The sequence below is a fragment of the Harpia harpyja genome, chromosome Z, assembly GCF_026419915.1.
Source record: "Harpia harpyja isolate bHarHar1 chromosome Z, bHarHar1 primary haplotype, whole genome shotgun sequence".
In the NCBI taxonomy this organism is placed as follows: domain Eukaryota; kingdom Metazoa; phylum Chordata; class Aves; order Accipitriformes; family Accipitridae; genus Harpia; species Harpia harpyja.
In genome coordinates, this window is record NC_068969.1 from 82,245,692 (window position 1) to 82,270,857 (window position 25,166).

The window sequence follows — 25,166 nt, forward strand, 5'->3', positions numbered from 1 at the left end:
ATTTGCGTTTTCTTTAAATCTTTGGAGTATACAGAGAATGAAGGTAACTCATTCTCCCTGAGAGGTCAGACTTTCCTTAAATCTCAGTATGACTAAATTGGTAACTTCCTAGTTTTTTCAACACCTTCAATTTAAAGCAGACTGAAGTCTTCCAAGGTGTATGTTGTTATCCATTTCACTATTGCCTGTGATGAAGAAACTGTCTCAGTGTTTTTGGCACCCAGAGACACCATCTGAGATACTGCGTTCAAACTTTTCATAATGGAGGTAATGAAAGCTGAAATGATGAGAACAGGGCTATGAAGCTAGGGCAACACCTGAAAATCCTAGTGTTGGAAAAATACGTGGTTTTCATCTGAAGTTTTTGTTGTTTACATCAACAGCTGATCTGGCAAGTATCAAAGTCTCTTGGGCATGCATAAGCTTCAGAATGATGATATTCAGACACCCGTTTCTTGCCTGCGTGTTTACTCTGACCAAGCCAAAATTATGTAAATTACAAACACTTAGCCAAATCCCTGATCAGAGTCCATATTCCTCAGGGAAACTGACTTAAATGGAGGCTTGCCAGATTGTGGATTTGGGCGTTCAACGATTATATTGCAGTAGTCGTGTGTTTATACTTTTTAACTTTTTGTGAATATGAATAGACCACATACATCAAGACCACAAGTATTTGTGTCCTTTGTGATTTAATCTGTATCCTCCTTTATTTGATCTCCCCTGTGCAGCTTACAGGAAATCAGTAAATAAGACTGAGGAAGTCCAGTTACTGTGGATTTCTTAAGTTATCATCTGTTTCATTTTGGTTTTAAATTGTCCTTTCAGTTAATAGGCCAGTTATTGTCTTTTTTCTGTTGACATTTTTGAAAGCACCAAGTTCTCTGTTTCCTTTCCCTTTCCTCCTATTTGGCTTCCAAAGCACATGATAGGAAGAAATTATGTGTGGTGGCTTTTAAAAATAAAATGAAGTAGAAGTCTTTTACAAATGTGACATTAAAAAAAAATCACTTGAGTCTACATAAGAGACTTTTTCTGAAATGTAAAGCGGCACATAAAACTTTACTGAATTGGGCTTTTATTGTGAGTTCTGTTTGCTTCCCAATACATTTTGGAGTGATGTTATCTCTTACCTTGCCTGGTGTTTGTTTCCGTCTTTTATCTCTTGCAGCCTTTCTGTGCCGTGTTATTAATTTAGAATTCCAGCTGCTTGGTATTTAAACTTCAAAGCCATAGTCATTGCCATTTCGACATTTTTGTATACTAGTTTGCCCTACATAGAGTCTGCATCTGCTTAGCCACTGCATTTTTCTTATTCTCCACAGGCATTTGATCAGTCCGATCTAGAGCCAGAAAAGACTTCGCTTTGTAACAACTTGCCTCTGCCCCCTCCTTCAGCATTTTCAGGAATGAGCTGTGATGTTGCACAGTCATCTTCTAGCAGAGTCCCAGAGGATGTGGAGAAGGAGGATGAGTTTGGTTACAGCTGGAGTAAGTTAATCCTTTGTGATAATTCAGTATTGAAATAGCACTGTAGCAGAAGATAATGGGGGGTCCAGTTTGAACTATTTTGTTCTCGTGTGCTTTGTGGTTTGGGTGTTAAGTGTTGCTGTCAACTTTCAGTTGTGCTTGGTCAGATGCACATGGTGAAATATAAAACTAATTTGTTCTTCTTCATTGCACTCCAATCTCTGTTTTCCTCTGTGGTCCAAATGCACTGTTTCACATGTAGGACTACTTGAAGAATTTCAGTGTACTCTGTGTAACTGATGGCAGTGATTAATGTGATAGCTTCTGTTACCTGAAGGTGTTACCGGAGGGAAGGTTCTTGCTTTTATGTGTGAAAAGCCTTTTTTTAAGAGAGGTTTTAATGTTTTCCAAAGTTAGAAGGAAAACAAGGAACTAGAAATATTGTTATAAATCACCTAAGGCTTAGCTTAAAAGAACGTGTGTTGTACGCTTAAAATTTTCTCATCTATTTCGAGATTCTTCTGTCAGATACTGCCCACTGGACACTGATCTTGACTCTCTAGGTGACTTGTGAAACTTTCTAATGTAAATCCAACCTCTGCTGCCCACACTTTTACATTTAGAAAAGATCGTGCAGCGCTATGGAAATCTACTGGGGGAGCTACACATGATTGAGCTGGAAAAAGGAAGGACAGGTCTGGGACTTAGTCTTGCTGGTAACAAAGACCGATCCAGGATGAGTGTCTTTGTAGTGGGAATTGATCCAAATGGAGCAGCTGGCAAAGATGGCAGGTTACAGATTGCAGATGAGTTACTAGAGGTGAGTTTTTGCAATTTATACTGAAACCCAAACATACTGACCTAAGATGCACTAAAATATTAGAATCTTTCTGCAATATAGATGTTCTTCAGTGGACTTTGAAATCCCCAAGTTATCCAAGTTGACATCACTATGCTACCAGATTTTCATTCTGGTGTATGCCAAATAGCTGCAGCTGGGATTTTTTTTCCTGGTTATAGTAGTACTAAGTAAAGGGTTGTGTGTATTTAAAATGGATAAAAATGGGGGAAGACAGCAGTTTCTGGGTTACAGAGATGTATGGAAGGGCAGTGCATTGCAGACCATGGAGAATATTGAAGTCTTTTAGTCTATCCATCTGTGGAGTGCTCCAGACTTTCTAGTTACTTCTCTGTCTACTGGAAGTATGATAATATCAGAATATTTTTATCTTGTGTAATGGATATGAACATAGATATGTAATGGATATTTCCATGAAAATGGAAATGAAATTGGGGAAACAGGAACAGATCCATTTGTGTTATGGACTTTTATCTCATGACACATTCAGGCTGTTTTCTAGTGGCTTTGTGGAGGGACCCAACCGCTGAATGTGCAGCTAACATTCCCAGTACATATATGAGCATAAGGTACATTTTTATATTACCACAGTTTAGTTGATGATACTTGCACATACATTCTCTGCTATAGGTTTTCCCATTCTTTCTGATAGCAGTAAGTTACATTACCCTCACAGAAATGCTTTGTGTAACTTCAAAACTGTATGTGGAGGTGTTTGAGGACCACTGGGGAGATGGTACGGGGGGGAATGGTGAGACTGAACAAAGCTTGAGGGAGACACTGAGAGAGTAAATACTGTAGGTTGGCAGTTGCAGACTGGGAGAGAAACTAGGGGATTTGTGGCACCATGGATCTCGTCTCATGGAGGGACCTGTTAATTGCAGAGTCCAGTGTTACCTGCTAGACAGTTCTCTTGAATCAGCTAAAATGTGTGTTTTTAAAAGCTTGATGTTGCTAGTGCTGAGTATCCTCAGGACACATTGAAACACAGCTGTCTGAGTCTGCTCTCATGTGATTTCTTGCTTACTGTCCATGCTGTGAACCTGCAAACTGATGCTAAAAGATTATCTTAGCATCTTAGAGGTTGAGATTGTCTCAACCTCTTCTGAGAGGAGACATCTGAGCTTGCTCCTCATGTTGCCAAGTAGCTGTCCATCAGCTGTGGCAGGCCATGCCCTGTCCCCCAGCTGACAGCTTGACCGTGGTTCTTCACAAGCCCATGGCAAACACTGGAAGCAGTACTGCATCTGGATTGTCACCTTCAGTGTAAATGACTGGGCTCAGTATCCCTGTGACCATGGCTGCATGGGAGCTGAGGGGTTGCTGTTAATGCTCAGCCCTCAGTTCAGTCTTATGTCTGTTGCTCACTGTCCGTTGCTTCTCTGCTTCTATTAGTATTACCTCGGGGTGTGTTGCATTATTTTCCCTTTGTGTAAGTCCAAGCTATCCTTTTCCAATCATTTCGCCTGTCTTAGAGTGGACTTCTGCACTGTAGTTTTCCATTTCCAAAAAGAAATGCAACTAATAAAATGTGAGCTAATAATGGCCTTATTCTGCAAACTCACACTGATACTTCCAACTGTATCCAAATCATAGGGGCTTCAAAGGGTTTCAGTGAGTCTGCTCTGCCAAATGAAGACAACGATTGTCAGGTCAAATCTTCAGATTGTAAATGCACCAGTGTTCAGACCTCTGTGTATGAAGTGCCTGGCTTAGAGCTGAGATTCAATAAATAATAGCAATCTCGTTGCTGGATATAAGCGATTCATTTATTTGTTGTGGTTAGAATTTCCCATGGCCATGCTTTATCATCACATCAGTCAGGAGGTGATCAATGGCAAGTGGAAATAGATGATGTGCCAAGTCAACCCAGTGTAACTCCGAGAATGACATTTTTAGCACTATGACAGTGTTAGTCTGAAATCGAACCGTAAGGAATTTTTTACTGGAAGAACGGAGTGAAAGCAGGACATAACATACTTCGTTATTTTAATACAATTGCTGCTTTAGCCAGTGATGTGAGATAATGGATTTTTTTAAGGTTTAAAAATTAGTTTAATTATAAGGGAATTAAAATATTTTGAGAAATAATTGCTACCTTCCTTTATATAGATAAATGGGCAAATACTCTATGGAAGGACTCATCAGAATGCTTCCTCAATAATCAAATGTGCACCATCTAAAGTAAAAATAATCTTTATCAGGTATGTTCTGGTTAAAGGTTTGGCTAAAAAGGTTTACTTTTAATATGCTCAAGTTTTACACAGAGTGTTTGTGTTTTAATTTTGATAAGGTAGATGTGCTTTTGAACCCAGTTCTTAGTAGTTGTTAAATATATCTTGTTTTCTGTTTTGATATTTGCATTGTGAGTGCCAGAAATAAAGTAAAAGAAAGCACTAGACTTAAACTTGTTCTAAGAAATATGGTACTGTATTACTACATTCTTACTACATTCTTTAACTGAATCTATTGTAGAAATAAAGATGCAGTAAATCAGATGGCTGTTTGCCCTGCAAAGTCAGTAGAGGCTTCACAGTGTACTTCAGGGACACTTCCACATCAAGAGGTAAAGTAAATTTTTGTTTTTCTCATTTGACTGAGATACTAACATTGTGCTGTATAGAGGAGTGCCCTGTCTGCTTAGCAAATACTAGAAGAAAAAGAAATCCAAGGGAAAAACAAATGAGATTTTAGTAAAGCTGCTAAATTTAGTACAGCTGTGCTAAATTCTGTTCTATTTTATTTTCATCTAAAGTATGAAGTAAATCTAACATTCTCATGCATAGGGTTATAGCAGTTTAAATGAATCTGGAAAATGATCAGACCCACTTTAAATGTTTGTGTGCTACTTTATTTTGATGTAAAATGTTGGATATAGTTGTTCACAGTTATGTTTTCATTTTCTATTAGACTGATAGCAGCGCTGCAAACTCCAGTGCTTGTTCTGACTTCAGTTCATGTAAAAACATTCAGTATGTGGAACTCCCTAAGGTATGTGCTGAAAATTAAATTCACATCAGCCACATTTGTATTCACTAGCTTGCTTTTTTGTAATGGTGTCTCTCTTATGGTGAATAAACTTTGTCTCTTACTTACCTGAAGTCAGAACAGAGATTTCTAGATGTCTTCTCTTCCTATTTGTGAGTAGACCCCAAAGTTTTCCTGATGTAATGACTGTCTTTGGCAACCTCATGAGTCTTTTTAACTCCACATAAATTTGCCAACTGTTCTGTGTCTATAGAAGAAGTTACCTCTTGTCCTATTTGCAGAACTTTTGGTACCCAGCTGCTGGTGGTGCCTCAGGTCAAGTCATTGCCTTAGATGTTTGAAGTAAATGAATTAGCAGATTATAAGCACCAAATCCCCCCAAATAACATACATATTTAGTGGAAATTGTGCATCCGGGAGAAAATGACCAGGTGTTCTGAACTATGAAGCTTCCAAATAAGGGTGGAAAAATTGCTGCTCCTGCTTATTGACATGGAGAAGACAGTTGCATTCAGTGGACATAAGAATAGAGACTTGCAGACTGTTAGTAAGTTTTTCTCCTTGGAAGGCATCTACCCTTCCAGTATTAACCAGGAGAATATCTTACAGATAGTGGTGTCTGGATGATTTAGTTCTAGGTGAAAGCTTCAGGGAAATTTCACTCTGCCTCAAACATTTAATAATTTCACAGGAAGAGCATACATTTTTCCATCCTCTTTATTTTCCACTCCCATGTGTATTTCTTCTGTGGTTTCAAAGAATGAATTTAAGCTATGTCATGAAGTTTTATTTACCTCAGTTTGTAGTTTCCACATATTTTGTGTTTCTTACTCTTATTTGTGAATTTAACAACTTAATCACAATTGACCTTGTAAATTTCAAAGGAGTGGATTTGAATTTAAAAGTGCTTCAGATTTATTTTGGTAGCCAATATACTGTTTGTAGGTTGGCAAAATCTATTTCAGAAATAGATTAGTTTAAAACAAAAATATTGATGCATTGTGAAAACCCAAACTTTTGTTATGTCTGCTGCCTTCACTAGTCTTTAGTGAATGTATTCTACCATTTTGATAAATACAGTACCTAACCATTTGCATTTTTCTGTTTGCCCCAGGATCAAGGAGGCTTTGGAATTGCCATTAGTGAAGAAGACACAATTAATGGAGTAGTTATTAAGAGCTTAACAGATCATGGTGCAGCAGCAAAGGTGTGAGAACATTTACAATCCGAACAGGGAATGAAAAACCTTTTTTGGAGTAGTATCCAGAGCTTATATTTTTTATTCTGTGTTGTTTCCAGGATGGACGAATCAAAGTTGGAGATCAGATCCTGGCAGTGGATGATGAAATTGTTGTGGGGCATCCCATAGAAAAGGTGCTTCTGAAGTGTCAGAAATGTTGCAGAAATCACACCACTTAGTGTAGGAGGTGATTGTGTCTTAAACAAACCAGTGAGGTTTTCATGACTATAATCTGACTTCATTCTCAAAGCTGGCTAAAGAACCAAAGATCCACAGGCGTTGTTTGGATAAGGAAACTACTGCAGAATAAGCTAAAGCCTGAATTTAAAGCTCAGCTGCTATTTTATATTAATGCATTACATGAATCATCTATCTCTGTGCTAAAAATGTGATTTTTTTTTTTTTCCCCTGTGGTTCAGATCTGATGACTGAGAGGTACTTAGTTGTGAGATAAAAGCCATGAACTGTCACTCAATAATGACTCTTTATAGCTACTCCACTTCAAAAGTATTAGAACCAGTAAAATTAGTATGTGTAAATTTACATGGGTGAGTTGCATCAGTGGTAAATCAGGCCATGAACTGTGCTTATACATGGGGAGTGTATGTAATAACGGCCTCATTATACTCCAAGCCTGGTATTTCAACCCTTTGGAGAAAACAATCTCCATTCCTAAATAACAAGATTTATTTCTAACTTCTAGCTCTGCAAACTCAGTTTGGGTTCTGTAATGAATCAGGGAGGGCTTTTTTCTAGCACCTGCCTTGCTACAAAAAAAAGTGATTCTTCAGAAGAAGATTGCTTTCTGATTTTTAGAGGGCAATTAAGAGAGCATCCAGTTTACTCTTTGATGTGCTGCTGTCTCTGAAGCGGTAAATGAGTAAGAGATAGTGAAGTTCTCTGCAGGGAAGTAGGGAGGCTTTGGAAGAAAGAGAGCTTGAGTAAGTAATTTCAGAAAATACTTCTGATTCTACTGAAATGTAAAGTCTTGGGAGGATTTGGTGTTTTTCCTGTGAGATGGCAGTTAATTGTGAAGGTTTTTCAGTATCCCTTTAAACTAGATTCTGCATTACACACCAGTGTCCTCTCCCTCCCATAGTTCAGATAATATTTTCAGATTTTCCTTCCAGCGGTGCATCTGATGAAGGAGCTAGGGTGGCAGTAGCACATTTATTTACATCAGTAGATATTTTGGCATTGACTTCTGTGGGATCAGAATTGGGGTCCACCCAAGCATTTAAAGACAATACTAGTTTTCTGATTTTTCTATTTGTTATAAACATAGTATTTTGTCCAGAGAAGCCATGAAAATACTGCCACATTCTCATCTGGTGTTGTTTGCCGAAGTTTCATGGAAGCTACTTGATTAACATCAGCCAGGTCTGGCCCACAGATAAATCTATTGCTGTTTCTTGTAAAAAAAAGTCAATATTTGTCCTTATTCATTACCAAGAAAACCTGCAGGATTGTGACCTTTAGCTCCAGTTTGCAGAACAGTTCTTCTGCTTCACTTTTGTTTTACAACTGAACAGTCCAGTTACAGTCTTCACCAGGTTTTCTTTATCATTCAGTTTATTAGTCTACTGAAGACATCCAAAACTATGGTGAAGCTTACAATCAACTCAGCAGAGACGGATAGCCTGACTGCAGCACCAGTCCCTTCCAGCACTGCCCCAGCAGAGAGGAGGAATATGCAGCCACCAGCAACTGTCCCCTCTTCCAGCTCACCAGAACCAGAAGCAGTCAAAAGTAAGGTTCTCCTTGTGTGTCTGTCTTCACTGGGGCTGTGACATGGAAATATACACCCAGCTTGTAAACAAGTTCTCTCTTTATGTATGCACTCAGCTGTCTTCTGAGTTGCATTTTCTAGTACTTCTGGATTACAGATCCATCTAAGTAAAGCAGTGAGGCTCCACACCAAAGAGCTAGCTCTTGCCTTCCCACTGGCCTGTTTTAGAGGCAGGAGGATGGAGGGGTTTCCTCCCCGCTCCCAAAGGCTGTGCAGCAGGTGCCTCTATCAAGGTTGTCCAGAACTAAGTAGGGGGCTTTCCTTTAAATGAGGGAGAAAAGTCGTGTCATCTTTCCTAGAACAGGGGAATGATTCAGACTGTCTTGCCATTTATGACTAGCCATGTTTCACTCTCTCCCTTTAGAGTGGAGAGTCGAGATGTGACCAATTGATGATGGTTATTGGTTAAGCAGCACACTACTAAGAAGCTAGTAATAACTTAACTGAGTAATGTGCACATCACAGTTTATGTATATGTACATCACTGTAAGTATTACTGAGTCCACTGCAAGTATTACTGAGTCGTGTTTCTATTGATTATTACTAGAAGGGGTATTGATACACAATTATACTACTATAAAGAAATCTTAAGAAACACATGGGAGACCTACTAGGTAATAATTCTGTTGTCTTCCCTTCTGCGTTTATATAATCTATTGCTTTGTCCAAGTCTATCCCTTCCATTTCTACCCTGCCACAGCAAGTCTCAGGGATAAAGACCTGATGGAGATTTCAGCAATGCCCCCTCCAGCATCCTGGGGATTTGTGATTGCAGCTTGGCTTCACTACCATTTACAGGCATCTACAACCCAATTGCTGGAAGATCTCGTCCTCTTGGTTCTCCACCTGATTTTACCATTTATTCCCCCACTTTCTTTTACCAAGCCCACCTTTTTGCTGCCCCTGCACCTTGTTTTCTCTGCACAGACTCCTTGCAAATAAGCAACCCATCCCTAACTACTTTTTTTTCCATATTGGTCTGATTTCTACTACATCAATACCGCACTTTGGTGTTTCCAGCAGTGCTGTGTAGGCAATTTTTGTCTCAGTACCGATGCAGCTATCTAGATGAGCTCAACCTTGCATACCAAGATTCCCTTCCAATTCTTCAGTTCATGTATTTCTTGTACATTTTATGCCTTCTGGACAGAATTACATTACTTAAGCTTTGACTCCCCTACTTAGCTCGGACTAAGCATGGACAGTTGCTCATCAGACACATGAAGAACTTGCATAACAGAGCAATAGAGTAACCTGTTCTGTACTCGCACAGAAGCTTTACCCTTAAAAAGTCTTAATTGCCTTTCTGGTTCGCTTCAGAGGCCAAGACTCATAGTTTTGAGTCTTACTGTTCCTGAAGGACCTATTGCTCACACTATACCTAAGTATTTGTCTAACATAAATCCGTATTTCTGAATGGTCAAGTCCTCTTTTAGTTTCAGTGGAACTTCTTTTAATCAGTGCCCTTTTAAAATGTCTCAAAAGGATTTAGATGCCTATTTTTACCTCTTGGAAAAAATGTAATTTTGGTGTTTCTTTAAAGCACAGGAGATATCAGTGACAGAAATAATCTGAACATCCCAGACCTTTTGATTGCTGATTCTTTTCTTTAGTTGCTACACAGTATCCCCTCCTAGTATTTTCAGCTTTTTTTTCTGTGAAGGATACAGAACTGACAAATACTGAAGCAAAGATCCATTTGTGACATACCAGGGATACTGAATTTACGGATAAATTGCTACATAGGGATGCGATATGTATTTGCGCTAGGAGAATATATATTTACACCGCAAGACTTACTGTTTCCAAAAGCTGTGTCAGTGGCCAGTTAAAAGTTGGACTGGCGTGAAGAAGTTCTTTTTGAGGGCCACTAAATATATCATTGTGTATAAAACCTTTGACTTGACCATGGATTGCTGGACTTGTGAAATACCACTATATATGATTCATACTTAACATTCTTTCTCATGGTACAAATCTGAGTCTGAGACAGAATATTTAGTTAGATGGACCTTGACTTGACCCATTGCAAAAGTGCAGGGCTGACATCCTTGATATTTAATACATACTATATACTTCATTTATCTCTGGTCTACATTGCATAGTTGCTGGTATAGATATTTAAATTAAATTCTATCCTAAATAGAATCTGTTGTGTACAATAGCTTCTTTGGCTATCCAGACTGTGATTCAGGAACTTGATGGTATAAAAATGGGACAATTGTGATTAAAACTAGAGGATAGTACTTGTCTGAGGGGAAGGGAGAGTTGGCAGCATCATTCTCTGTAGGTCAGCTGCTCAGCTGTTGCTGTAGAACTGTCAATGGGCTCTCAAAATGCTGTTTTAAAGTCACTTTTCTAATACCAAGCTGTCTTACTGTAACCAGGTGTTTAATTGTTGTTTTAGACACAAGTAGATCTTCAACTCCAGCCACACTAACCTCTGACCCAGCTACTTGTCCCATCATTCCTGGATGTGAAACAACCATTGATATCTCCAAAGGGCGGACTGGTCTTGGTCTGAGCATTGTTGGAGGAGCAGACACTTTGCTGGTTGGTTGGAAAAATATGTGTCACTCAAGTGAAATAACAATAATGAAATTAAAATGTGTGATAGAAGAGATCTTTCCTTCATTTGTTTCTGTAGCATTTATAAAAAGATACCAAAGATACCAGTTTAGGAAAAAAAAAAAAAAGAAAAAAAAGGCAAAAAGCACTTTTAAAATTGAAAGTATAAATGAACTTCTTAAATGTTTTGGTAGTTTGTTTGTCACACATCTAACTGTTTTGTTTATCACTGATGAATTATAGTAGGAATTTTCAGTTGTTCTTGGTTCAAAGCAGGGGCATGTTCTTTCAACATGCAATTTATTTTTGTTTTATTTATCCACAGGGAGCAATCATTATCCATGAAGTATATGAAGAAGGAGCAGCATCTAAAGATGGGAGACTGTGGGCTGGGGATCAGATATTGGAGGTGTGGTGGTTTCTTTGGTCATTTTTGTTGTCATTTGCTAGTTAGGCATCTTCTGTTTGCTTGGAAGGTCCTGCACACTTTATCATTGTATGCTTTCATTGCAGGTGAATGGGACTGACCTCAGGAATGCCACACATGATGAAGCGATAAATGTCCTCCGACAGACTCCCCAAAAAGTTCGTCTCACTGTGTACAGAGATGAGGCCCAATACAAGGAAGAAGACATGTATGATGTACTCAATATAGAGCTCCAAAAGAAGCCTGGCAAAGGCCTTGGGCTGAGTATTGTTGGGAAAAGGTATGAATGTACCTGGATAGTCAGTGTCTGGGACTTGCTGGGCATGCTCATGTTTCTGTTGGGGTCTGGTGCTCAGATCCTGCAGACTTGAAGGCTGTCCATGTCATTTTTGTGACTAAGTTAATTGGCCATTCCTAGTGGAACTAGCCCAGCATTACTCAACAGAAAAATGAGACAATGCTTATTGTGCTCCCAATAGCAAGCCATAAAAATGGACCTCAAACAATACTGTAATGCAAAATCCATGTGTGTATTTGCAGAAATGATACAGGGGTGTTTGTGTCAGACATCGTCAAAGGAGGAATAGCAGATACGGATGGGAGATTGATGCAAGGAGACCAGATATTGACAGTGAACGGAGAAGATGTTCGAAATGCTAACCAGGAGGCTGTTGCAGCTTTGCTAAAGGTATTGGTAAAAGAGAAGGTGGATAAAAGTGAAGAATTGAAATGCAGATTTTTTGAAAGCTTTCGTTTCATTCAGACCGAGTTCAGACTGTTATTGAGGTGTCAGTGAGAATGAGCTGTGGATCCAACTTTAAGCTTTCTGAAGTCTAGAGCATTCTGATTTTGATACTTTGCCTGATGAAAATGGGAGTAGTGGTGGTGTAGAGTGCCATATGTTTATAGGGCAATAGAAGACCATTACCTGGAACAACCTAAAACTTAACACTCTATTTTCTCCAACAAACTGATAACTGGTTAAGTATCTCACATTTTTAGAAAGATAAGCAGACCTGACTTTAAATGATGGAGAATTCATCAGCGTAGTTGTGCCAAAAAGTGATTACTTTCATAGTTAATAATGTTCATTGTGCTGTTTTTTTCTATGTATGTCTAGTGTCACCTTACATCTATTAAATACTATAATGCATTTTCCAGTGACCAAGGCATCTAGTATAAGAAATTGCTTTCTCACAAAGATAACTGAAGTAAACTTCTGTCTACAGCTCTCGGAACCAGAATTTCTATTCTCAATAAATTTTGTGCTTCTGATGTCCTCCCCCTATTTCCAAATCAGAATGAAGTCAGTTATACAGCATTTCCTGTGGTCTGGCAGGAAGTCCAGCTGGTCAGCCAGCTTGTCTGTTTTCCATCCAGGGTTTTGAGACATTCCTGCTGCATGGTAAGGATTCCATCAAGTCAGCATTTTCCAATGGAAAGCCATTCCACTGGAAAAAATTTAACAGCCACTACTCATAGCTGACTCTTGGATACATAGACATATGATCATGCTTCTTTGCACTCACATTCAAAGGTATATTTTTCCAGGTCTTGAACAGTTCCTTGAGCCTTTTTTTTTTTTGGGGGGGGGGGGGGGGGGTAGTTAGGAAGGGGAGGTAGGAGTACTTTTTCTGTATTTTCAGCGTGTATGCATAAGTGAGAATGCCAGAACTGGGTCTGTGTTCTGACAGTGAACTCCTTAATATACTCTTCTGGGGTAATAGTACTTTTCCTTTCTTACCTGATACTTTATTTTATCTACAGATAATGTGTTTCTTCTTCATATGCTGCACTTTTATATCCCCTCTAAATTAAAATACCATTTTATGTGGAAAGTTTCTTCCATTTTGGCAAGGATTTTGGAGTATCTAATTGAAGATTTTTAGTTCCCACTTAACCATTCGTATATTCATGTTTTAAATACTTGATCCCACTCAGTAGTACTTGTAATTAATTGTCCTAGCCCTGAGAAATGAGGCTTTTAAAATACCTGAGATAAATTTTTCTTAACAATTCTGTTTTGTTCATGCAGTATAAACGGAGTAAAGCATGATCACTCACATGTAGGCAGTCACCATTTTTAGTTCAGCTAGCAGTTCTGTTTTCATTCACAAGAGTAAGATCTAGGAGCAAATTGTCTTGAACTGCCTGAAATGTACTTTGCTAGAAAATTATTTATAATCTTTGGAGAATCCCAATGTATTTTAAGTAGCATGAGACCACTGGAGTGTGTTGTCAGGCTGAGAATTCTGCCTGTTCTTGCAGTGTTTCTTTTTAAGTATCCCTAAAACATGTGAAAAGTTGATAATTTTTTCCCCTCATTTGACTTAAGATTTATCAAATGGGAGACTTCAGGAAGAGAGAAAGCTGTAATAAAATTAAATGTGAATTGATTTATTCAGAAGTTCAGTTAGAAAGTATTACCTCCCACTTTCACACATTATAACTTTTAAATCTCATTTGTGGGTTTGCGTTCTGTGTGAGGATGTGGTAATTTTAGGTACATAGATTACTTACTTGATTTTCCATTTTGGATTCGAGTTGTCCATGTGGTTTAATACGAGTCAATTCATACAAGCAGGAAAGAATGGTTTTGCCTGAGCTATGATCAAGTCTTTCCCAGAACATAGAGAAGTCAACATTATTTAAAAAATAAAAAGCAATTTAGTAATAAATCTCTTTTAGTGTCACCCCTAAGAAAACAGCAACAGGATATGAGGTATGGAAATCCTATTTGAATGGGTATGTCCTGTTGTTGGTTTTGATATATTGGTCTATTTCTTACTGTGAATTTTCTGACAAATACATGAAACTCTCTTAGGGTAATGCAGCTAAAGCATGATAAATAAAGGCAAACTTATGTAATATTAAGTTCTTTGCATACAGGAGTTCATATAACAACTTCCTAGTGGAAGAAAGAAGGAAAAGCAAAATAGCAACAAAACTTTGAAATTTCCGTATTTTAATACGTTGCAGATAGATGGTCTTCTTTTGACACTACTTGTATTATTTTGGAAGTCCAGTTTTCTAAATGTTTGTGATAAAAACTTACTTGTTTCCAAAATCAGCCTAATGTCTTGGTTTCTACATATTTGATTGCAGGTGAATTTTTTTCCGAGACATGCAGACATGTAAATATTAATAGTGTAATTAAAAGCTTAAAGAGTAGTGGAAGGATTTTCCAATGCGCAAACAGTCCGTATCGCTCAGCTTTCTGTTGGGAATCAGATGCAGAAAGTTCATTTAAACTACAGATGTTTGGAAAACCTCCTGCCCAGAATTTCTTTAGTTACGTTGCTATGGATCCAGAATAACAGATAATTTCAGGAGCAAGCGGGAGATGACTAACTACCAGTTTAGATACCATGTTCTCAGTCATATAAACAGAAATAATGATTAATACTTTGAGGTGTTACACTATTTTTAGTGCTTATTGTGAAAATAGTCAATTTCACTATTCCTTGAAAATGCCATCTTGAAAATATATGTTGACATAACAATTGAGAAACCAAAACTACTCCCTGTTATGTGAACAGTAACAGAATTAGTCTTCTTGTGTAATTTTCACATCTGTATTGTAATACTGGTTAATCCAAAAAGTACCGTGCTCAGTATTGAATATCATAGTACACTTAGTTTGTGTGGCTTTGATACTGTCATGAGCACTGTCTGCTCAGTGCACACCACAGGGTTGTTAGTCTGTTATTTTTGCCTGTCCATATTTTTTTCTTTTTACACCATCTAATAAGTGAATTAAATATTATCATAGGCTTTAATGTTGTAGACAGAAGAGATGTGTTATAAGTGACTGGTTCTTTAGTGTTCATTAGGTACGGTAAGACTAGAGGTCGGAAGAATAAAAGCTGGTCCATTCCACTCTGAGAGGAGAACATCCCAGAGCAGCCAGGTGTGTAACTGTAAAACTGTTTAGTTTGGAAGAAATAATGGTTAAATAATGAAAGCAAGTAAAAAGAATTGGTTTTATGATGACAAGGATTTTCTACATACCTGATCTAAGATGAAGGAAAGTAGTTTTTATCCACTTTGCAGCTTTTTGGTAAACATTTTATGTGTTCACTTTAGCATATTGTATCTGTTAAAGACATGATCCAGCCAAAAACATAATCCAGAAATTACTTTGCTGTGTTGTCTAGTCTGGTTTTTATGGCTCCACCCTGGGAAGCAGGGAGAGCTCTGATTCTCATCAATACCAGAAGAAGTTGGAGTGGACTTTAAACACTTTGTTACTTTAGGAGTGCTTGGCATGCAATGGAGTATTGTTTCGGTAAACTTAGTGAATTTCTCCTTGCGTATTCTTACCATGATCGTGGTCATCAGAAGCAGGAAACCTGCACACTTTCCATCAGGGTTCTGTGAAGTTTATTTATTGTTGGTCTAATGGTGGACTGTAACAAACTCACATCAGTTTCTGCATTTGAATGCATCCTTAATGTGGTAGCAGTTCACATCATGATTCTCTCCAGTAGGAGCTATATTCCCAAGAGTTCACAAGTTACCTTAGAACTTTCTTTGGTTATAAACTGGGTATGCAGATCATCAAGTACTGAAGATAAATAGTTTTAAGACAAATCATAATTAAACAGTTTCAAGTGAGCAGGTTAAGACTGGATAACACTGAAATATTAGACTTTCTTCAAAATGGGGAATGCCAAACAAGATGAAAATGTGCAGGCTCTGGGTGGTCTTCATACAAGTTGTTACGTAAGAAGAAGCTCCCAGTGTTGAATGTTTTGAAGAGTCTGTAACAGTCAGCGAATGAGTCTCACTGGGAGCCATGTTGTTCCTTTACATTGCCCTGCGGGTGTAGTGAAAATTTTTCTGGAAATTGTGCAAGGTGAAGCTGAGTGGAGAGCCTAATCTTAGTTTTAGCTGATGCAGTGGGTGAACATGAGAGTACACATGAGGATGTATAAAGATCTGTCTTTTATATTCTGTCCCTACTTTGATAATCATGGCTAACTTCTGCACCGGAAGATCTCTATGAAGTGGTAGAAGGTGCAAATATAAGGGCACAGTATGGCCTCAGAAGCAGCGCTTCAAAGCATTGCATGGGGTTGTAGGCGTACGCTCCGTGTTGGTCTAATGATGTTTCAAACAAGGACCATTCTAGAGTGACCAAGAGATATGTGGAGGTTCACTGTGCCAGCTTTAACTGGGCACAGGAAAAGTAAAATGCGGCAAAATCTGCTGAATACAGTAGGTTACAGTTTTATCATTTGGGTGTGTGAAGCTGCTCTCTAATCCCAGTTTAATGCTGTATTTAGGTCAGTGAAGGAAGTGGCAGTCTCTCATCATTCGGTTTCCCGGTTTCTGGGTCCAGTGCACCTGAGGTCTTTGAAAGTGGTCTGAAGAAGAATACCAGTAAGGTTTCTTTGGTGCTTTCACTATTTTATACATGTGAACTGACAGCTGAGATCTTTGACTTTCTCTAAAATGTTGTCATATGTGCTGTAGGCCTGAAAGTGATTCCTTAGTCATTAAAACACTTCAGGGGTGGTTATTGTATATCATATATATCTTTGAATAGGTTTTTGTAAAAGAAACTAGCAGCTTGTTACACCAGCAGTTTAGATACTGAGAATCTTAAGTTGAGCCATAATTTTCTGTTTAATCGCAATATGTCTTCAGTCAAACTGTTTCATACATAGAAATCCAGATACTGTATAGTTAAATTAGAGTAGATGTGAAATAGCTGTCTCATGCTCAAATTTAGAACAAAGTTACTTCTGACCAAAGTGTTGCTAGGAAATAATATTTTTTTCTATTTTATGTGAGTATGCTTAGAAGTCTTATTCCAAAAGTTATTTAAATGGTGAGATTGAATGACTTTTTTACCCATTCTAGAAGTATTTCAATCCTGTTAATTTAATGACAGCCACTTTCAAAATCTGCTTAAAACTTAAGTCTATAATAAACCAGCAGAAACTTACAATGATGATAGTGGTTTGGATAACTTTAATGGAAAGTTTCCTAAAAATGCTAATGTAACTTTTCTTTTTTTAAATTTATTTGACAGCAGCTTCTGAAATACAGGGACTAAGAACAGTTGAAATAAAAAAGGTAAGTTACAGCATGAAGTGGTATATATCAGGAACAGGTTTTGTAGATGTTGTCAATAGGCATGTTTGCAGAAATGAAGAAGTCTGGCCCTGTTAATCATTTTGAGAGAGGAGCTGATGTGGCAATAGCTAATTAATTTGCCTGTCTTTTCAGGTCAAGACTGTATGATTTCCACTGCCTATATTTTTATGTAAAATCAGTGCGATTTATGCCATCACATTTTGTGACCTGTTCTGAAAGCAAATGAAGGAAGGATTAGTATAAGAGATAATGGGACCTAGTTTTACTGTTATCAGACCAAGTTAAATCCAGACCCTGTTTTAGTGAAGTCAAGGGAACTATACCAAAGTTGCAAGCCCATTGTTTGGTATTTCACATTTTTCTTCACACGTATTTTTAATGGGCAGGCTTTTAAATGACAGCAGCCAGGTTTTCAACTGTGATACTCAGTCAACTTTCTTATTTACAGGAGCATGAGGTCTGAGTCACAGACTGCTTCCAGTTATCCAAAATATTTATATTTATTTGACTTTGCCTGGCATCTAGTTCACTTGGTTACATGGATGGTATTTAGCCATTCTCTTTTTACAGTAGAATCTGCAAATACCAGTTTACAATAGAAGTTTTTGCAGTTAGGTAGGGTGTTGTACAGTAGTGAACAGGTAGTTTTGTTCTTCAACAGTAGGACACTAGGGGGAGCATAAGGATTAATTCTAGTCTTTGGAAAGTTCGTAATAGGAGATTGATATAGACGGTATTAAGGACAAGCAATCCCATCTATCCAGTTTTCCTTGCCTAGACTTTCTATGCTGACATTAAGGGTCTGACGCTGAATTCCATAAGTATTTAGTTTGGTTAAGATAAAACATACAACTAAGTCAGCAAACTGTCACCTACCACTGATAGGAGGAAACATATATTATGCTTTTGGCACTTTCTCGAAATGATGCAAAGTGTATTAGCTTAAAAAATGGCTTGAGACATGGGAATTCTGATTTTCTTAAGATAGGGGCTTTAGTAATTTTTTTATATAAGCCTACAGTTCTCTGTATGTGTTTTTCTTTACACAAGAATCTAATCTTTTTTCATGACAATAACAGGGCCCTGCAGATTCACTAGGAGTGAGCATTGCTGGAGGTGTGGGAAGTCCTCTTGGAGATGTTCCTATATTTATTGCCATGATGCATCCGAATGGAGTTGCAGCTCAGACTCAGAAACTCAGAGTAAGTTAATTGTTAAGAAGGTTTTAAAGATTGCATGGGTAATGCACAGTAATTACTCTAGGCAGGCAATAAATTAGCAGTTTAATGATACAGTCATAAGTGCTTCTGGCTGTGACAAGAAGTTTTGCTGTTTGGATTGATGAAACAGTAACTCAGATTGGTAGCATGGTAAAAGGTAATTGCTGAAAGATACTAACTTTGGGAAGGAAGTCCTAAAGCAATCTTAGATCATAGAGGTAGTCAGCTTGTGAAAATTAAAAGTAGAGAGAGTGGTTCAGAATGATGGATTCTGTAAGTGAGCTCCACTGATGAGCGTGGTCGTTATTACTGCAACTGTATGTATGCAGTCTGTTTTATCTCATGCTTTCTATGCTTATCTATCTTAGGATAGAGATAGTACTTTGTAAGGTTCTGAGTTAAAGTGAGAGATTTTATCTGGTACAGCACTTAAGTGCATACTGTATCTGATCTGTGCCAGAGGTGGCTGAATTTGACTTATGCTCCGTGGAAAATGGACAGTGGTATTTCAGGATGAATTCAAAAATACATTCTCTGATGATAGTTTACTACTTCAGTCTGTCTGTCTTCACGTGACGTAAAAAATGTAACTCTTTTCTTACATCCGGTATATTTCTAGAGTATTAGGATCAATTCTGTAAAGCATCATTATTTTTTTGTACTGAATACACTAAACCAGTGTAATTTGCTAACTGTGATGTTGAATTTTCTACCTTTGTATTGGGTCTTTATGTAGTTCAGAGATGATTGGCCTTCAAGAGAAAATGTACCATAAACAGTTGCTAATTTCTTTCTTCCTGCCCTATATCACTGATAAAATCTGGCTGAATGCAAATACACAAATCTGCTATTGTTGAAAGAAAGTGACAAACAAATCTATGTAACTGAACTTAGTTAGATTTTCCACCTTTTCTTCTGCAGGTTGGGGACAGGATTGTTAGCATCTGTGGAACATCTACTGAGGGCATTACTCACTCCCAAGCTGTTAGTCTCTTAAAAAATGCTTCAGGCACTGTTGAGTTGCAGGTAAAAAATCTATAGTGACATTTGGAATATTTTCTGAATACCATTTTTCCAGCTGCTACAATGAATTATTTTAGTGTCAGCATTCTCATTTGACTGGTTTACAAACTCCATTCCTAGGTTGTAGCTGGAGGAGAAGTGAGTGTCGTAACTGGTCAGCAGCAGGATCCACCTACGTCCAATCTTTCATTTGCGTCACTAACTTCAACCAGCGTTTTTCAGGATGATTTAGGGTCAGTAAGTACAGAATATACAACCTCTGTAGCCTGTTATTTTAGGTAGAACTCAACCTAAAAAAACTTAACACAGTCTAGCAAATAATGGATGAATTTTTTGACTTAATCAAGACTTGCACATTTGGTATAATGGGACCTGTAGGCCATAGATCCTCTTGTGCATTTTTCATGATGTGATTTGCTGTGCTGCTTTATTTTGCCCCTTTGTAGAGTCATGATGTGATTTGATTTCTTTTCCGTAAATACAGCCTGCTTTTTTCACTGAGCCTTGGTAGCTGGCATTGATTGATACAGCCAAGATGTTTTTTCTCAAACGTAAATAGCAAGGCCCTTTCCACAGTGGTACCTGTGTTTCCATAATGTGCTTTCTAGCACTGGGCTATCAGGAGCATTGACCTTTCCTGTATACAAGGTATACTGCTTCTGGTGTACTGCAAGGTACAGCTACGTAAACAAGTTTTGCCTCAAACTCTGTCATAAATCTGAAGCATTTTTATTCTAGGAACAGGGAAAGAGAGAATGGGGTTCTTTAGCCACACAGATCTACCTTGAAAGATAGAACTTCAAAATTTCTTATAGTCAAAGTATATGTGGGGAAATATACCTATAAATGGTATGTATAAATGCATATGTACAAATACACAGTCATATATTAGTGGAGGAGAGAAGCAATTAAACCTTACAACATAAACTATTGGGTCTAATTTTGCACCTTTTTTAGGAGGTGTAATGGGTTACAGGATTTTTAAAGTAGTTGTTTGTTACAGAGATAGGAGGTACTGGTATTGCATCTCTACTTCACTAGAAAGCACTGTTAGTGGGACATTGCAGCCATAACTATGCCCTGAGTTTGGAGGAAGAGGTGTTTGAAATAGCTACCTTTAAGTGGTAGCGAGGGCATTAGACAGTTACAGTGTTCTACATGAACTAAAATAGCCAATTCATTATAACAACAGCATTTTTAGTTACAGTGGAAAGGGAAATGTATTGCTTAGCTTGAAAGGAAAAATGTTTTTTGTTGAATATTCTACATGTTAAATCATAAGTTCAGACAACATCGCAATACTATTTTTCCTTTTCTTAGACCTCCTCAGTACAAGACCATCACTCTGGATAGAGGACCAGATGGCCTAGGCTTTAGTATTGTGGGCGGTTATGGCAGTCCCCATGGAGACTTACCAATTTATGTGAAGACGGTGTTTGCAAAGGTAAGTGTAAATTTGTTCAGTCGATCCATTTATTAGTTAGTTCACAGCAGCTACTATCTTAAATCATGGCCTGATTTTGAAGCCAAAGGATTGTTACGGTTTCTCACAGCTTTTCTTCCTTAGTGCAAGTGCTGGTCAATATGTGCCTGTAGCATTTGAAGGCTATAGTCTTAGGAAGATTCAGAATTTCCAAATGCATGTGCCCCTGCATATGGCAGAGTCATCTTCAACTCTCAAAACTGGAATTCTGTACAAACTTAGAAAAACAGCCCCCTTGCCTCATGTTTAGAGTGTGTTTTCTTTAGGTAGTAGAAGGGACTGTTTTATTTATTTTTACTGAGAGTCTGAAAGGTAGACCAAGATGAAAGAATTGAACTCAGTCTGGACCTTTGGAGAAGTTCAGATACTGACCTGGATTTGATAGTTGGGACTGCCCTAGGAAACAGCCCTGAGTCAGAGAAAACTGGAATCAAGAATCCTAAACTTTTATCGTAAATCAAAGTACAGAGCTGAGTTTTGATTACTGAATTTCTTATACCAGTTGCTCAAAACTTCTTCAGGCCTTGAAAATCTTACTTCTATGATAGTAGAGTTTAAATGTTATGCTAGCTGGACAAACAGGGTTAAGGGAATATAAAAATCCTGTAGATCTGATGTTGTGAAACTTAGGGCAGAGCATCCTGCAGCACTAGCAGGCTGTACTACAATTGACTGTATTTGAATCATTGAAAACAAAAAAAGTTTTAAGGGGTTTTGTGCACTGAACCCATCTTATTCAGACTATAAGGGCAGTGTGGCAGGGAGAAAAAGAAATGCATGAGTCTGCAGTTACATGTTGTATCGTTTCAGGGTGCAGCAGCAGAAGATGGACGCCTGAAGAGGGGCGATCAAATCATTGCTGTGAATGGGCAGAGTTTAGAAGGGGTGACCCATGAGGAAGCGGTTGCTATTCTGAAAAGGACAAAAGGAACAGTCACTTTGACTGTTTTGTCGTAAACTGGCTGCCCAAAGGGGTAGGGTCAATAAGACTATATTATTTACATTCCGCATAGCAAAGAGAATGGAAATGTTTATATAGACTCCTTGCTCTTCCAGCTTCACAGAACTGTTACAACACTGAAGAAAAATAACACTTAACGATATTTTTGTACACAGTAGATGTATTTCTCTTACTGTCAAACCACTGGGATGGACTTATGTCCACTATGGAAAGACACAGATATCTTTCATATTAGTATGATAATGAATGCTTGTAAGCCACCAAAAAAAAAAAAAAAAAATGTTTGCATTAATAACCATACAACAAAACTGGAATGTTTTGCTAAGAGGCTTTGGATATTTGAAATATGTTGGAAAAATGATAAAGTCACCAAGTCAGCAAGGAGGTGGCATGGGCAGCAGTAGTCAGAAAACAGAAATAATGTTATTGAAGAAAGAAAGTATTAACAAAATAAGGAATTTTGGGAAAAGAAGGAAAAGTATGTAATCTGGAGGCAAATGATTAATGGACTTAGATGGTTATTTGTATTATTTCACAATGCCCAAGCAGAAGGAGCTGAGTGGGTGACTTGGGTGGGTTTTTTTGCTTGTCTGTTTGTGTGTTTAAATTTCCTAAGTCACAGTGTATCCAAAAAAAAGACGACTATGTTTTAGTTTGGCCTGAGTTTGATGGTTTGGGTTAGTTTTTTTTTTAGGCAGGGGTGTGTGTGTGTTTGTGTTGAAAGAAGAGGACTTGTGCTCAGGACTGAAAAATCACTTCGCTAGTGGAAACTACTCCTGGTGAATGAGAGTGCCCAGCAACTGCAGTATTAGAAGAACTAGACTTTTCTTTTATAATAGTAGTGTTTTCTAGCCTATATGGATGTGAAAGCAACCTTCCCAATATCGAATGTATGTAAGTGAAGGTTGTCCTCTTCCAATGTGCAAGATTAACTACAGGCTCAGTGCAGATTTTTCTGCGAGCTGCTTGAATCAGAGCTGCTAACAAACTGCTCAGGGCAGGTTTACTTAGCTGCAGACAGAGACTTGGGGATATTGATTAAGACAAGGTGGAAGAAGTTGATGTTATGGTGTTGCTGCCATTATCAGTAGCAGCAAAGGTAGAGTCCTCCTTGGACTGAGGCGGCCTAAAACCAGGAGTTGAGGGTGGGTAAAAGGCTGAAAATCCCTCCTAGTGGAGGTGAGTAGTAAGACAGCAGTGAAGGTCTTTCTGCATCAGCATTAAGCAGAAGAGGAGGTGTGAGATGCGCAAATACTGTTTTGGGGTTATTAATCTTAGAGCACAAATGCAAGACAGTGTCTAGTGAGCATGATACAGCCATGGAGCTGTTCTTTGGGCAGCAGTGTGGTCACTAAATTTATCAACATCCACAGTTTCCTAAGTTGGGATCCTCACTAAAACTTTCTCCCAAAACTGCACTCACTGAAACCCATAGCTGATTGTAGCCTGCCTTTGCCTTTGGTCCTTCAAAATGGCTCTTAGGAATCTGGCAGATAAAGCACACTTTGCCCATGATTTACCTTCATGCAGAAAAATTTCACCAAGTCTTTTGAGGGAGAAAGATACATTGCTAATTAGCAGCAAGACCCTTTGTGTTAATTAGCCAAAAAAATTGTAGCAAGAACGACACCATGTCAGTTGTCATTTAAGAGAAATCTGAACTGAAAATTGTGGTGGGTTGACCCTGGCTGGATGCCAGCTGCCCACCAAAGCAGCTCTATCACTCCCCCTCCTCAGCTGGACAGGGGAGAGAAAATATAACAAAAGGCTCATGGGTCAAGATAAGGACAGTTTTATAAAGCAAAAGCAAATGTTGCATGTGAAAGCAAAGGAAAATAAAAGATTTTATTCTCTACTTCCCATCAGCAGGCGATGTCTGGCCACTTCCTGGGAAGCAGGGCTTCAGTACTCATAGTGGTTGCTCCAGAAGACAAACATAAATAACAAATGCACCCCCTTGCATCTTCCTTTACATAGCTTTTATATCTGAGGTGATGTCATATGGTATGGAATATCCATTTGGTCAGTTTGGGTCAGCTGTCCTGGCTATGTCCCCTCCCAAGATCTTGCCTGGCCCCAGCCTGCCGGTGAGGGGAGGAAATGTTGGAGAGACAAGCCTTGGTGCTGTGCAAGCACTGCTCAGCAGTAGCCAAAACACTGGTGTGTTATCAACACCTTTCTAGCTACCAATACAGAGCACAGCACTATGAGGGCTGCTATGGGGAGAATTAACTCCATCTCAGCCAGACCCATTACAAAAATGCAGGCAATGGTCAGGCCACTATTAGGGGAAGATACAAAAGACTAGCATTTGTTTTAGTGGGACCCAAAACCAGTATTAGGAATGTCTGTGAAATAGTATTGACAAATTGATAGCTTTGTCTAAGTGAATTAACTAAAAAACCCACCCTCTTTGTCTCTTACTATTCTAGAAGTTACACTGTGGTAGGCTAAGATGAAAGAAAACAGACGGTACTGTTACTGGATGCTGTTGTTATTGCTCTTCTATGCTTACTCCTTGGTTAGAGTGAGAAATGCCTACATTAGAGTATGTAAAGTCACTTTAAATAGTATCTATATTTGTAACAGAAGTAGTGTACAGATATTTTGTTACTGCTGTTCTGTCTAAATGGAGGATTTAAATAAATAAATTCCAAACTGTCATGATGAAGAAATAAAGTTGCAGGTGTGTTTCTGGTTGCTTTACAATGGCATGCTTGCATTGTTCATTCTGTTGTGAAAGATTAATTCAAAACAACTTAAATTAATTTTTTAAAAAAGGCATTACTCTTTATGTGAACCTTAAATCATCTGCTAAAAGTTGCTTTATTTGGATTTTTTTATTTGGATTGCAAACTCAGCAAATCCATGAGACCATATACCAGAACTATTTAGGAATTAATATGAAGCCACCTTGCTTTTTTGAATCAGACAGCATTAATCATTGTTCAGTCTGTTTAAAAAGCATTCCTTCAGCCATGGGACTTGCCATGAGGGATCAAAACAGTGAGCCATGGAGCCTGGGACTTTGCT

At 38.2% G+C, this 25,166-nt stretch overlaps 1 protein-coding gene across 17 annotated transcripts in view; it reads left to right on the forward strand.

Moving 5' to 3' along the window:
• MPDZ (multiple PDZ domain crumbs cell polarity complex component) overlaps nt 1-24,812 on the forward strand; it is a 95,510-nt gene extending 70,698 nt beyond the window's left edge. For 16 of the 17 annotated variants that reach the window (XM_052776295.1, XM_052776294.1, XM_052776311.1 and 13 more), the window contains 20 exons: nt 1,326-1,491; nt 2,094-2,290; nt 4,442-4,533; nt 4,805-4,895; nt 5,240-5,320; nt 6,432-6,524; nt 6,617-6,691; nt 8,129-8,306; nt 10,754-10,899; nt 11,240-11,323; nt 11,428-11,621; nt 11,882-12,029; nt 15,165-15,251; nt 16,630-16,726; nt 17,382-17,425; nt 18,526-18,648; nt 19,588-19,692; nt 19,810-19,922; nt 21,010-21,133; nt 21,983-24,812. In XM_052776295.1, coding sequence (XP_052632255.1) covers nt 1,326-1,491; nt 2,094-2,290; nt 4,442-4,533; nt 4,805-4,895; nt 5,240-5,320; nt 6,432-6,524; nt 6,617-6,691; nt 8,129-8,306; nt 10,754-10,899; nt 11,240-11,323; nt 11,428-11,621; nt 11,882-12,029; nt 15,165-15,251; nt 16,630-16,726; nt 17,382-17,425; nt 18,526-18,648; nt 19,588-19,692; nt 19,810-19,922; nt 21,010-21,133; nt 21,983-22,129 — 2,385 coding nt within the window. In that variant the 3' untranslated portion in view covers nt 22,130-24,812. The remainder of the gene's footprint in view (nt 1-1,325; nt 1,492-2,093; nt 2,291-4,441; nt 4,534-4,804; nt 4,896-5,239; nt 5,321-6,431; nt 6,525-6,616; nt 6,692-8,128; nt 8,307-10,753; nt 10,900-11,239; nt 11,324-11,427; nt 11,622-11,881; nt 12,030-15,164; nt 15,252-16,629; nt 16,727-17,381; nt 17,426-18,525; nt 18,649-19,587; nt 19,693-19,809; nt 19,923-21,009; nt 21,134-21,982) is intronic. The other variant, XM_052776296.1, reaches the window with a different exon arrangement.
• The last annotated feature ends 354 nt before the right edge of the window (nt 24,813-25,166 follow it).